This window comes from Polypterus senegalus, chromosome 18, assembly GCF_016835505.1.
Source record: "Polypterus senegalus isolate Bchr_013 chromosome 18, ASM1683550v1, whole genome shotgun sequence".
Classification (NCBI taxonomy): domain Eukaryota; kingdom Metazoa; phylum Chordata; class Cladistia; order Polypteriformes; family Polypteridae; genus Polypterus; species Polypterus senegalus.
Genome location: NC_053171.1, coordinates 52,660,815 through 52,672,924, shown reverse-complemented (window position 1 = coordinate 52,672,924; position 12,110 = coordinate 52,660,815). Strand labels below are relative to the sequence as shown.

Genomic DNA, 12,110 nt, shown 5'->3' with positions numbered 1-12,110 from the left:
TTTAAGAATCACTTTGTTTTTAGTTGCATTTTCCATATTGTAACAACGTTTTTGATTTGGGGTTGTAGATAGACAGTACTTTATTTTCCCAGAAGAGAAATTTTGCTTTTTACAGAAGCTGAGTTAATAACACAAACCAAGGAAAACATTTCCAATTTTTTTCTTTTTGTTCCATATTTCAGTGGATGCATTCAGTAAGTGTGTTTCAAATATATCATTTTGATAAGCAAATGAGTATTTAACTACAGGGTGGCTCACGAAAAAGTAGCCCGCCTTCCTGCCAGAGTGGCGCGCCGATTGACTACCCTCATCACGAAAGCTGTTTAGACGTAGTGCAAAGCGGTGAGTACGAGCTGAGCGACATGTATTCCATTCCACAAAGAATCATTTTCAGCACTTTCTGTAAAGAGTGAGTAAAGATTTTTGCATTTCAAGTTTCTTTCTTTATGGAAGGGCGCCTTTTTTCGCCAGGAAGGTGGGCTACTTTTTTGTGGGCCACCCTGTAGTATGTGTGAAGGAGCCCCGATAGTGTTTCTTGACACACTTTTGCTGAATAATTTGTTTACTAAAAGTCCACCATGTGGGTGTGTCATGGGGAATGTGCAGTTTTTGTCTTCATTCTTTCCTTAACTACTACTGCCAACAGATCTAGAGGGTGTCCCATGACTGAGCCTGCCTTCTTAATTAACTTGTTAAATTAGTGGGTCTTTCTTGAACTCATGTTAATGGGACAGCACAACACACTGGCCATCACAGAGTTTTAGAACATGTCAAGGATGTTGCTACCCACATTGAAGAAGTGTAGTCTCCTTAGAAAAAAGAGTCCACTCTGCCCTTCGCTGTAGGTTCTATGTGTAACTAGACCAGTCTAGCCTGTCACTGATGTAAGCAAAAGCAGTTTATTTTTGATTAGAGTTCCAGATAATTCTCAAAGTTCTCCACCTGACTCCTACCATATCTCTCAATATATTCCATTAGTGTAGAATCATCTGCAAGTGACATGTCCTGGTGTTCTGTTTATAGTCCAAAGGGATATAGGGTGAAAAGAAAAGGAGGAAGGACTTTTCTTTGTAGTGCTCCAGTGTTGCTTAGATCCACATCAGAAACAAAGTGTTAAAGGCTCACAAACTGTGGTGTGCCTGACAGCTTTTTGTTATCTAGGTCTCCATAGACCTACCCCTTATCTGAAATGGCTGAATGGTACTGAAGGCACTAGAGAAATCAAAAATATAATCCTCACAGTGCTGCCAGCTTTTCCCAGCCTTGTGGAGTAGACGGACAATTGCATCTTCCAATCTAATCTTGCTCCAAAAGGAAACTTAAGTAGGTACAAGTGGTTTTTGGCAGGAAGTCTAATATAGTCCAGGACCATTCTCTCGAAGGTCTGTGTTGACACAGAAGTTAATATAGTCTGTGATGATAGGATGGTGTTCTTGGATATCATCCTTGTGTGACTTGTACATAATTTCCCACTCTGTCAATAATACTGAATGACCTAAAATAACTACAGCACACTTTAGCTATCTTCCAAATGGTTCACTGGTGGTGTTATTTTTATGATGATTAAGGATAACGTTGGTTGTTTCATAGATGCTGTGAAAAGATCACACTTCACACACTTAAAAGGTTTGGGACAGCCATCCATATATTATCCCTGGCTGCAATGGGTTTAGTTTTAGACAAAAGTGTCTCTGTTAGAGTCCAGACATGAACTGTTCGAGGTTTGGAAAGATGGTGGTTTTAACTGATAACACCGGAAGTGACATAGGGGAACCGAAAGCGACCTTCTTTTGGCCTCATCATCAGTGATAGAACCAGAAGTGGCGCCAGAACCAGAAATAACATCTTCAGCAGTGAGTCAGACAGGTTTTCCTGTGGCTGGTCTGCAGAGATAACGGAGAAGGTTTAGTATAATTGCACCTAGTCCAAAGTTAACAACCACCTAACTCCATCCCTGTCTAGAGTTTCAGGACCAAGAGTTTTTCTTTCCTTATTAAGTTGTTTATTTGTTTAAATAAGCAGATGAGTAACTGCAAAACCAGCAATATATCTTGTTGCTTTAGTCAGTGCATCACCGCTTAAATGGATTGTAAATCTGAAGGAGTAATCCTGGCTTGGGCTTCTGATGTTCTAGTTTCTTGTTCTGCGTGAGGGGTGCCCACACTTTTGTGAGCTACTTTTAAAATGACCAGGTCAAAATGATCTACCTACATTAAAAATTATATAATATAATATATTATATTTTATATATATATATATATATATATATATATATATATATATATATATATATATATATATATATATATATATATATATATATATAAACTGCTCAAAAAAATTAAAGGAACACTTTAAAAACACATCAGATCTCAATGGGGAAAAAGAAATCCTCCTGGATATCTATACTGATATAGACTGGGTAATGTGTTAGGAACGAAAGGATGCCACATCGTTGATGGAAATGAAAATGATCAACCTACAGAGCCCTGAATTCAAAGACGCCCCAAAAATCAGAGTGAAAAATTATGTGGCAGGCTAGTCCATTTTGCCAAAATTTAATTGCAGCAACTCAGAATTGTACGCAGCACTTTGTATGGCCCCTGTGTTCTTGTATACATGCCTGACAACATCGGTGCATGCTTCTAATGAGATGACAGATGGTGTTGTGGGAGATCTCTCCCAGATCTGGACCAGGGCATCACTGAGCTCCTGGACATTCTGAGGTGCAACCTGGTGGCATTGGATGGACCAAAACATAATGTCCCAGAGGTGTTCTATTGCTCTCCCATTCTTGTCTAATACAGGCCTCTAACTGTTCAATCGTCTTGGGCCTTCTTGTCGACCTTCCTCTTTATGATGCCAAATGTTCTCTATAGGTGAAAGATCTGGACTGCAGACTGGCATTTAGTACCGATCCTTCCCGCAGCCGATGTTGTGATTGATCGAATGTGGTCTGCATATCTTGTTGAAATGCGGCCCGAAAGAGAGCGCTGGATGGAGCTGATATTTGCAGATGTGCTCAGATCTGAAACAGTCTTCCCTGCAAGATGACTCCAGACATGGGAGCATATGTTTAGAAACCTGAATATATTTTTCTGCATTGATGCTGCCTTCCGATCAGCAAGCTGCCCATGCCACCATTGCAGAACCCATACCATCAGAATTTAAAATTTGTATGATCATTACATATGATCCATACATATGTTCTGATCCACTGTGGCAATCCCTAACCGGGAGCAGTTGAAAGAAGAAGATTACTTATCGCAAGATCTTAAATTTGACCTTGAACAGGTGACTGGAAGTGGTATATTACTGACCACAAGAAACAATCAGATTTGGCATTTCAGTTTAATCAGATCACCGGATGTAGTTCTGTGCCTTATACACTTGCATTATAAAAAAAGATAAATGATTGAAATTTTGTAAGAAACACACAAATATGAAGTTTCATAATAATTGGACAACTGGAAGTGGTATCTACTTTACTTGAACAGGTATAAGTAAAGTTGAGTAGGAAACAATCCAGATTTTTTTATGCTTTACGTGTGGTAATTTACAAAAGATGGTCAAATTGCCATTTATCAATGCCCTTAACCAAATAACTAACTATGGTTAGTATACAGAAGTATACTTCCGACATTTCAAATGGATCATTGTGACATATCTGGTATAATAAAAGTTTTTTGCCTCGTACGATTGACATTTTTATGGGAGTCATATTTGTGTGTACCTTTTTTTACCCAGAACTAGGGATTTTCAAGAATTTACCCCTCATCTTGGATTTACTGACAACATTTCAATATGCTTTCTTGACAGTTGATTCTGTAATATTGTTGAAGCAGGTTTATCTGTTAAACAAGTTATCATATTTCGACATTTAGGTACATGTTTTGTTTCACAAGTTGACATATTCTTAAAATTACTATATAATCTCTACATATACGAGAAAGTCAAGTGAACAAAACAATGAATTTATACTTGAACTTTGTCCAAAGGACATATTTGCTGTTCTTTAACATAATTTTCTTTTCTTTTGTAATTTTGTTTTTCTCTTTCACTCTTTCTCAGATAGCCCGGTTACAAGAGGAAGGGTCAAGACAGCTTGAGGAGCAACAGAGACTAATACGGGAACAGATACAAAGAGAGCAAGAAGCAAGGCTAGGTACATTATGTGTGTTGCTGTAATACTTGAAAGCCACACCTTATTTATTTTTTTTTTAATGTTTCATCATGTTCACTGTGGCTCTTGGTGTACTGTACAACCACTGCAGAAAAGACCAAGTGTTTTCTGTATTAGGTCATTGTGACGGTCTGGTTTGCTTCCAGGAACCTCTTCAACCCGTAATCGTTGACAGTCATAAACCAAGATGATCTGGGCACATGAGGACACATACATTCAGCAAGAGTTTGATGCAAAAGTAGTTCAGTGCTTTTATTAAAACCAAACAAAAACAAAGTATCCAACAGTGCAGTGCAAAAACAAATCGCCCATCAATAAGTAATCCATAAAATCAGACAGACTTGGGAGGTTAAAATGTCCTATAAATATTCTATTAAAAATGAGGCTAAGATCACATGCAGGAAGCATTTCTACAAAAAAACAGACACACGCCCTGGTGCATTCTTCCTAAAACTGACTTCTCCTCTGCCTACCCCAATGAAATCCTGCAGCTAGAGGAGACATTCTACCGACAGGTACAGTTAACCCTTTGACTGGCTCAGGCCCAGGCTGCTGTCACAGGTTTCAGGGAAAGGTGCCGCGCCAAGCCTTGCTCCTCCGACTCCCAGTGCCATTACTCAGGCTTGCAAGGGAGCCCTGGTACTCTGCTTCCTCTGAGGTGTGAATGAGGTATTTGTATGTGAGTGGACGATCAGCCAAGCACCCCGATCAACCTGCAGCTGATCAGAGCCTGCACGCTCCGGGCTGCAATTATTTATTTAAAAATACTTCATCACAGACCTCTTATTACAGTTATATATATTACTTTTAATTTTATAAAATGACCGTGCATTTGAGCAACTAATAACAACAACAACAACATTTATTTATATAGCACATTTTCATACAAAAATAATTTAGCTCAAAGTGCTTTACAAAATGAAGAATAGAAAAATAGAAGACACAATAAAAAATAAAAATAAGTCAACATTAATTAACATAGAATAAGTAAGGTCCGATGGCCAGGGTGGACAGTCCCCTCTGGGCAATCTACCTAACATAAATCAAACAGTCCTCTTTGTAGTTAGGGTTCTCATGGAAGGAATCGATGATGATGGTCACGTAGAATTCTGGCTTTCAGTCCATCAATGTTGGAGCATCATGATGCTTTGAGTAGGTGGTGGTGGCGCAGGCCACCACCACAAAGAAACCGGAAAAAGAAACAGAAGAGATAGTTGGGGTCCATCTTTCCATTCCATTATTTGGTTCACCTAATCCAAATCAGAGTAATTAAAACCTTAACTGATTCTTCTGTAAATTCATGACTCATGATGGGATTAAACTTTATATTAATATTTATGTGTTCAGTTTTTCTGCTTTTGGGTATTTTAAACAGTTACTTAGCCAGAGTACATTGTGAATATCTGTGATGTGCAAATTACTACCTCCTGAGAGGTATGCATCTGTAAAATACCAAGAATTGCTTTGATATTCAAATCACCATTTCCTGCTTCTGATGTACTATGAAGCTTTGGCATTTAAGGAAGCCCTTTGAATGCAAGTCTGGTTTAATTTATATACTACACCTTTTTTTTATAGGTAATTCAGATATGGCTTTATTTCCATTCCCTATTTCAGTTGTATAATAACATCCTCCTATACAAGTATTTATGTGTCTGTTTAAAAAGATAAATGTTTCAGTCTGACTCTGAAAATTAAAGTTCATTTTGCAGTTTCTCCTGCATTTTAATGGGTATGACATTCTGCTACCAGCTAATGGTTTCCTTTTATTACTAATTCCAAATGGGCGATACTTTATTTTCCACTCGGTAAGGTTCTGTGTTTTATTATAGTATTGCATAAGAGAACCCATCACGCTTGTGACTTCGTTATCTTGGTCCCTTTCATCAATTTTTGATGTTGCCAAATTCTGCATGGTATTTCACCTGTTTACGTACTTTGTAGAGTAAAACTTGGCAGAAAGCAAATTTATATACAGTTATTAGCATCCATGGCAAAGATGAGTTAAAAGGGTTATAAAAAAATTAACCTCTTGGTGAATTACTTTAGTATCTCACTGGAAAAATGAAAGGTATTCATCATTTAACTAAATAAATTTACTCTGAGAAAAAATTATTTCCAGTAAAACAGCCCTGAGTCTTCTCCTATAACATGTTATAAGATTATAAAATATAAAGCAAGGTGTTTGAGACCATTCCTCTTTATTGAATCTCTCCACATCATCCAGGGTCTTAAAAGTCCTCTTTTGTGCCCTCTTCTCCTTCAGCCCCCTGCACAGGTTTTCAATGAGATGAGATGGCCATGGCAGAATATTGATTTTGTGTTGGTTTAATCATTATTATGTTGATTTAGAAATATTTTTGGATCATTGTCCTGCCAGAAGATCCAACAATGACCCAGTTTTAGTTTCTTGGCCAAGGCAGCTCTATTTAAATTTATGGTATTCTGGTATTTCTTGTATTACATGATGTCATATACCCTAACAGGTTTTTACAGGGCCTTTAGAGGAAAAGCATCCTCACAACATCACAGAGGCTCCACTATACCCGACAGTTGGGATCAGATTCTTTTCAGTATAACCATCCTGAAAAGTTTTGTCTTTGTCTGATCACAATACAATACAACGTATTTTTTTGTATAGCATTCTTCACACCATTGAACAAAGTTCCAGTACCGTTTAGCATTTACCTTGTGGATTTTATTTATTTATTTTTTAAGCCTATCTTGCCATCCACCTCACTGTGCGCTGGGGCAAAATAAAACTGGGTTCTTTTACAGACGAGTTTTATTTCTTGCCCTGACTATAGATATGAGCATTTTCAGGTGAGTTCCCTGACATGTGAAGGTAACAACACACTTTTCCCTTGTTTGACTTGTGTGGTTTTTTTTTTTATCTTTCACAGTTGATAACTGAATAAGGAATTGTGGCCTTTGTGCCACCTCACATTTATACCCCAGTGACTCGGGAAGTCAATTACTGCTTGGAACTTCCTACACGCTCTGATCAACTTAAAAAAATAAAATGTCGATGGAAAAAATGCTTCAGTTACACATTGTTCGTATTTCTAGGGGTGCCAATAGTTGTGGCATATGTGGTTTCTTAATGAGAAATTAGTTTTTTTTTATTCCTCTCATAACTAAATTTGCTTCCATTTAAGGTTTGGATTTCACTCATTTTTTCAGTGTGTGATTTTAGGTAATCCACCTAAAGGTGAATTTTTGTAACCCTTTATACTCCTCTTACTCAAGGTTGCCGGTAATTGTGGAGGGTACAGTAGAAGTATAGAATAGTTGTTAAAGCTTCCACTGAACGTTGTTGTTCTCCCTTGGCTAGCAGACCACACTTCTCATTTCAGTGGTTGTCTGTATTTCATAATGATCTCTACACATTTACAGTGGTGTGAAAAACTATTTGCCCCCTTCCTGATTTCTTATTCTTTTGCATGTTTGTCACATAAAATGTTTCTGATCATCAAACACATTTAACCATTAGTCAAATATAACACAAGTAAACACAAAATGCAGTTTTTAAATGATGGTTTTTATTATTTAGGGAGAAAAAAATCCAAACCTACATGGCCCTGTGTGAAAAAGTAATTGCCCCCTGAACCTAATAACTGGTTGGGCCACCCTTAGCAGCAATAACTGCAATCAAGCGTTTGCGATAACTTGCAATGAGTCTTTTACAGCGCTCTGGAGGAATTTTGGCCCACTCATCTTTGCAGAATTGTTGTAATTCAGCTTTATTTGAGGGTTTTCTAGCATGAACCGCCTTTTTAAGGTCATGCCATAGCATCTCAATTGGATTCAGGTCAGGACTTTGACTAGGCCACTCCAAAGTCTTCATTTTGCTTTTCTTCAGCCATTCAGAGGTGGATTTGCTGGTGTGTTTTGGGTCATTGTCCTGTTGCAGCACCCAAGATCGCTTCAGCTTGAGTTGACGAACAGATGGCCGGACATTCTCCTTCAGGATTTTTTGGTAGACAGTAGAATTCATGGTTCCATCTATCACAGCAAGCCTTTCTGGTCCTGAAGCAGCAAAACAACCCCAGACAATCACACTACCACCACCATATTTTACTGTTGGTATGATGATCTTTTTCTGAAATGCTGTGTTCCTTTTACGCCAGATGTAACGGGACATTTGCCTTCCAAAAAGTTCAACTTTTGTCTCCTCAGTCCACAAGGTATTTTCCCAAAAGTCTTGGCAATCATTGAGATGTTTCTTAGCAAAATTGAGACGAGCCCTAATGTTCTTTTTGCTTAACAGTGGTTTGCGTCTTGGAAATCTGCCATGCAGGCCGTTTTGCCCAGTCTCTTTCTTATGGTGGAGTCGTGAACACTGACCTTAATTGAGGCAAGTGAGGCCTGCAGTTCTTTAGACGTTGTTCTGGGGTCTTTTGTGACCTCTCAGATGAGTCGTCTCTGCGCTCTTGGGGTAATTTTGGTCGGCCGGCCACTCCTGGGAAGGTTCACCACTGTTCCATGTTTTTGCCATTTGTGGATAATGGCTCTCACTGTGGTTCGCTGGAGTCCCAAAGCTTTAGAAATGGTTTTATAACCTTTACCAGACTGATAGATCTCAATTACTTCTGTTCTCATTTGTTCCTGAATTTCTTTGGATCTTGGCATGATGTCTAGCGTTTGAGGTGCTTTTGGTCTACTTCTCTGTGTCAGGCAGCTCCTATTTAAGTGATTTCTTGATTGAAACAGGTGTGGCAGTAATCAGGCCTGGGGGTGGCTATGGAAATTGAACTCAGGTGTGATACTCCACAGTTAGGTTATTTTTTAACAAGGGGGCAATTACTTTTTCACACAGGGCCATGTAGGTTTGGATTTTTTCTCCCTAAATAATAAAACCATCATTTAAAACTGCATTTTGTGTTTACTTGTGTTATATTTGACTAATGGTTAAATGTGTTTGATGATCAGAAACATTTTGTGTGACAAATATGCAAAAGAATAAGAAATCAGGAAGGGGGCAAATAGTTTTTCACACCACTGTATTTTGATTGTTAATATGTTGTTTTACATTGTTAGAAATAAATGGTGTTAAAAAGCATGTTGCAACCCAGAAAATGGCCATTACATCTACAGAAAGACTAACTTTACTACATTACTCACTATATTAGCCTTAAATTTAACTTGGTATAGTTTCTGTTTTTCTGATTTAGCCAAGATTGTAAATTGCTTTTACTTGTAAGAGGAAAGGTGAGCTAAATGTCAGTTGTTAGCATTGCTTAATTGTCCTTTTGTTGTTCCTTCCACAGTGCCATACTTTAAAAAACGAGATATACAATGCTCTCATGTCATTTTATACTACCTCCTGCATAGAAGTCTTAGTATTAATGACTACAATATTTTGTAATGTATTAGAATTTTGACTAATGCAGCTGGTTTTAACCTAAAAAATTCAGTTTGCTATAGTTTGGTCCAACTATAAATATTATGATACTACATACCGTTCCTTGTCACTCAGCTTAATAATAATACAGTCAAGTCTAATTTGAGTTTAAAAAATAAAAAATACATAGCGACTCTTTTTGAATTCCAGTGTGTCCCCAATGAACCAATTGCCATATAAATTTTCAGTGTTTGCACGCAAGAGGTACTTTTTTCCCCATTTCTTGGAAACAGAGTTGCTTTTTTAATTCCAGAATCATGGGTTAGGTCAACAGCTTAACACTGGAGTGCTAGAAAATATTTTAAAAAATTATTAGACAACTGCTAACAACTGTTCAAAAAACCCCTCATCTCATTTTATTAATAACTAGGAAATGACACCATTTATATTCCTCTCTTAATTTTAGTAATATATTCTCTCTCTCTCTTTTTTTTTTTTTGCTTTTTTTTTTCTTCAGGCAGTCATGGCAAAATGGGAGCTGACAGCAGTGTGACGCCAAAATTGAAAGTAAGAAATCACAGTTAATAAAAAAAAAAAAAAAAAAGCATATGTTACATGTACAGTGCCTTCAGAAAGTATTCAGACCCTTTCATTTTTGGCACGTTGTTTTGTTTTTTCTTTTCTATAGCCTTCTGCTAAAGTCATTTAAGTTCATTTTCCCCCTTATCAAGCAACACTCAGTATCCTGGAACGACAAAGCAAAAACAAAATTTTATACAATTTTTGCAATTTTTATTAAAAATAAAAAAAACTGAAGTATCACATTGATACAAGTATTCAAACCCCTTTCTCAGTACTTGGGTGGACTCCCGAAATGTTTAATTGGGTTCAAATCTGGGCTCTGGCTAGGCAGCTCAAGGACATTCACAGAGTTATCTCTAAGCTGCACTTAAGTTGTCTTTGCTTTGCTTTGATCTTTTGGTCATTGCATTGTTGGAAGGTGCACTTTCAGACCAGATTGAGTTCTTATGAGACCTGGATTTTGCTTTATTCAGCTTTCACTTAAGCCTGACTGGTCTGTCAGTCTCTGATGCAGTGACCATATTTCATTATTGGAATGGTATTGCCAAGGTAATGAGTTACCTGGCTCCCTCCAGATGTGATGCTTAGAACTGAGGCCAAACAGTTAAATATTTGTTTCATCAGACCAGATAATCTCATTGCTCATAGCCTGAGAGTCCTTTGGGAGCCTTTTTGTCATCTGTTCGCTCAGCCATAAAGTCCAAAATTAGAGGAGTGTTGCAATGGAGGTTGTCCTACTGGCAGTTTCTCCCATCTCCCCACAGGTTTTACGGCACTCAGCCAGCAGTGACCATCAGGTTCTTGCTATGGTCATTCTACCCTGATTGATCGGTTTGGCCAGCTCTAAGAAGAGTTGTGTTTGTTTCAAACTTCTTCCATGTAAGATTTTTGGAGGCCACTGTGTTCTTGGAAACATTCAGTGCTGCAGAAATTTGTTTGTACCCTTCCCCAGATTTGTGCCTTGACACAGTACTGTTGCTAAGCTCTGCCAACCGTTCCTTCAACCTCATGACTCGGTTTTTTCTGTGATACATATTTTCTCCCATGAGACATTCTTTGGACAGATATGTCCATGTCTATTTAAGTTACCACAGGTGGGCTTCAAAGAAGGTGTAGAAAACTCTCTTGATGATGATCAGTAAATAATGAGCCTGTTAAATTAGTAAAGGCCTTTCTGAATAAGTGGAAAAAAATGTCTTTTTCTTCTAGGCAGAAAAAAGTGGAATGTATGTGTTGTTTTTTCTTTATTCTAATCATCATATGGATCAGTGAAAAATGTTTTTAAAGCATTAAGTGAATTACTGTAAAAGCTAACAGTATCTAACGAATAACGTAATCTACTGTAACTTTTGACCCATAACTGGATTAAGCAGTTAGAAAATGGAAGGAAGGCAGGTACTTGGAGCTCAAGAAAGATTTATTTTTAATAATTGTTTTATCTATGTAAATATTTTACTAACTTTTAAAAGCTTAACTTCATGTTGCTGTAAGAGTTTACTTTGCAATAGATATATTATGAAGGACAATGATTAAGTCAGTTTCTAAAGCGGTATAATACTATTTACCATAATAATCAAGTAAGACATACCTTTTTTCTTGTTTTTTTTTCTATCATGTTTTCATACTGAAAAATGTGTTTTATTAAAACACAATTATTTTGTGTATAGTAAAACTGTGTAGTTGCTAATGTACCTTTATTTCTTTTCCCCAAAGCTAAAATGGAAGAGTACAAAACATGATAAGACCAATGGTGGTTATTCTTATAGCCTTCTAGTTAATCTTCTACATAAGGTATGTAACAAATGTCTGCAGATTGTTGCCACTGATGAATTTATTTAATATTTTAGGGTAACAGTAGTAGATCATCCATTACAGTCAAATGAATGATTAGTCCTATTTTAATATATTTGGTGTGCTGTCAATTTGTTTCAATGTAAACTAGAATTTTTGGCAAGCTGTGAAATGTATTAACAGGCATCATTAGTTTTTCAGGTCTTGTTT

The 12,110-nt window shown here is 37.2% G+C and overlaps 1 protein-coding gene across 1 annotated transcript in view; it reads left to right on the top strand.

Moving 5' to 3' along the window:
- Nucleotides 1-12,110, top strand: part of dnajc17 (DnaJ (Hsp40) homolog, subfamily C, member 17) — a 147,989-nt gene that overhangs the window by 83,571 nt on the left and 52,308 nt on the right. Inside the window, exons 3-6 of the mRNA XM_039741188.1 lie at nt 3,748-3,827; nt 4,072-4,165; nt 10,045-10,094; nt 11,823-11,900. Coding sequence (XP_039597122.1) covers nt 3,748-3,827; nt 4,072-4,165; nt 10,045-10,094; nt 11,823-11,900 — 302 coding nt within the window. The remainder of the gene's footprint in view (nt 1-3,747; nt 3,828-4,071; nt 4,166-10,044; nt 10,095-11,822; nt 11,901-12,110) is intronic.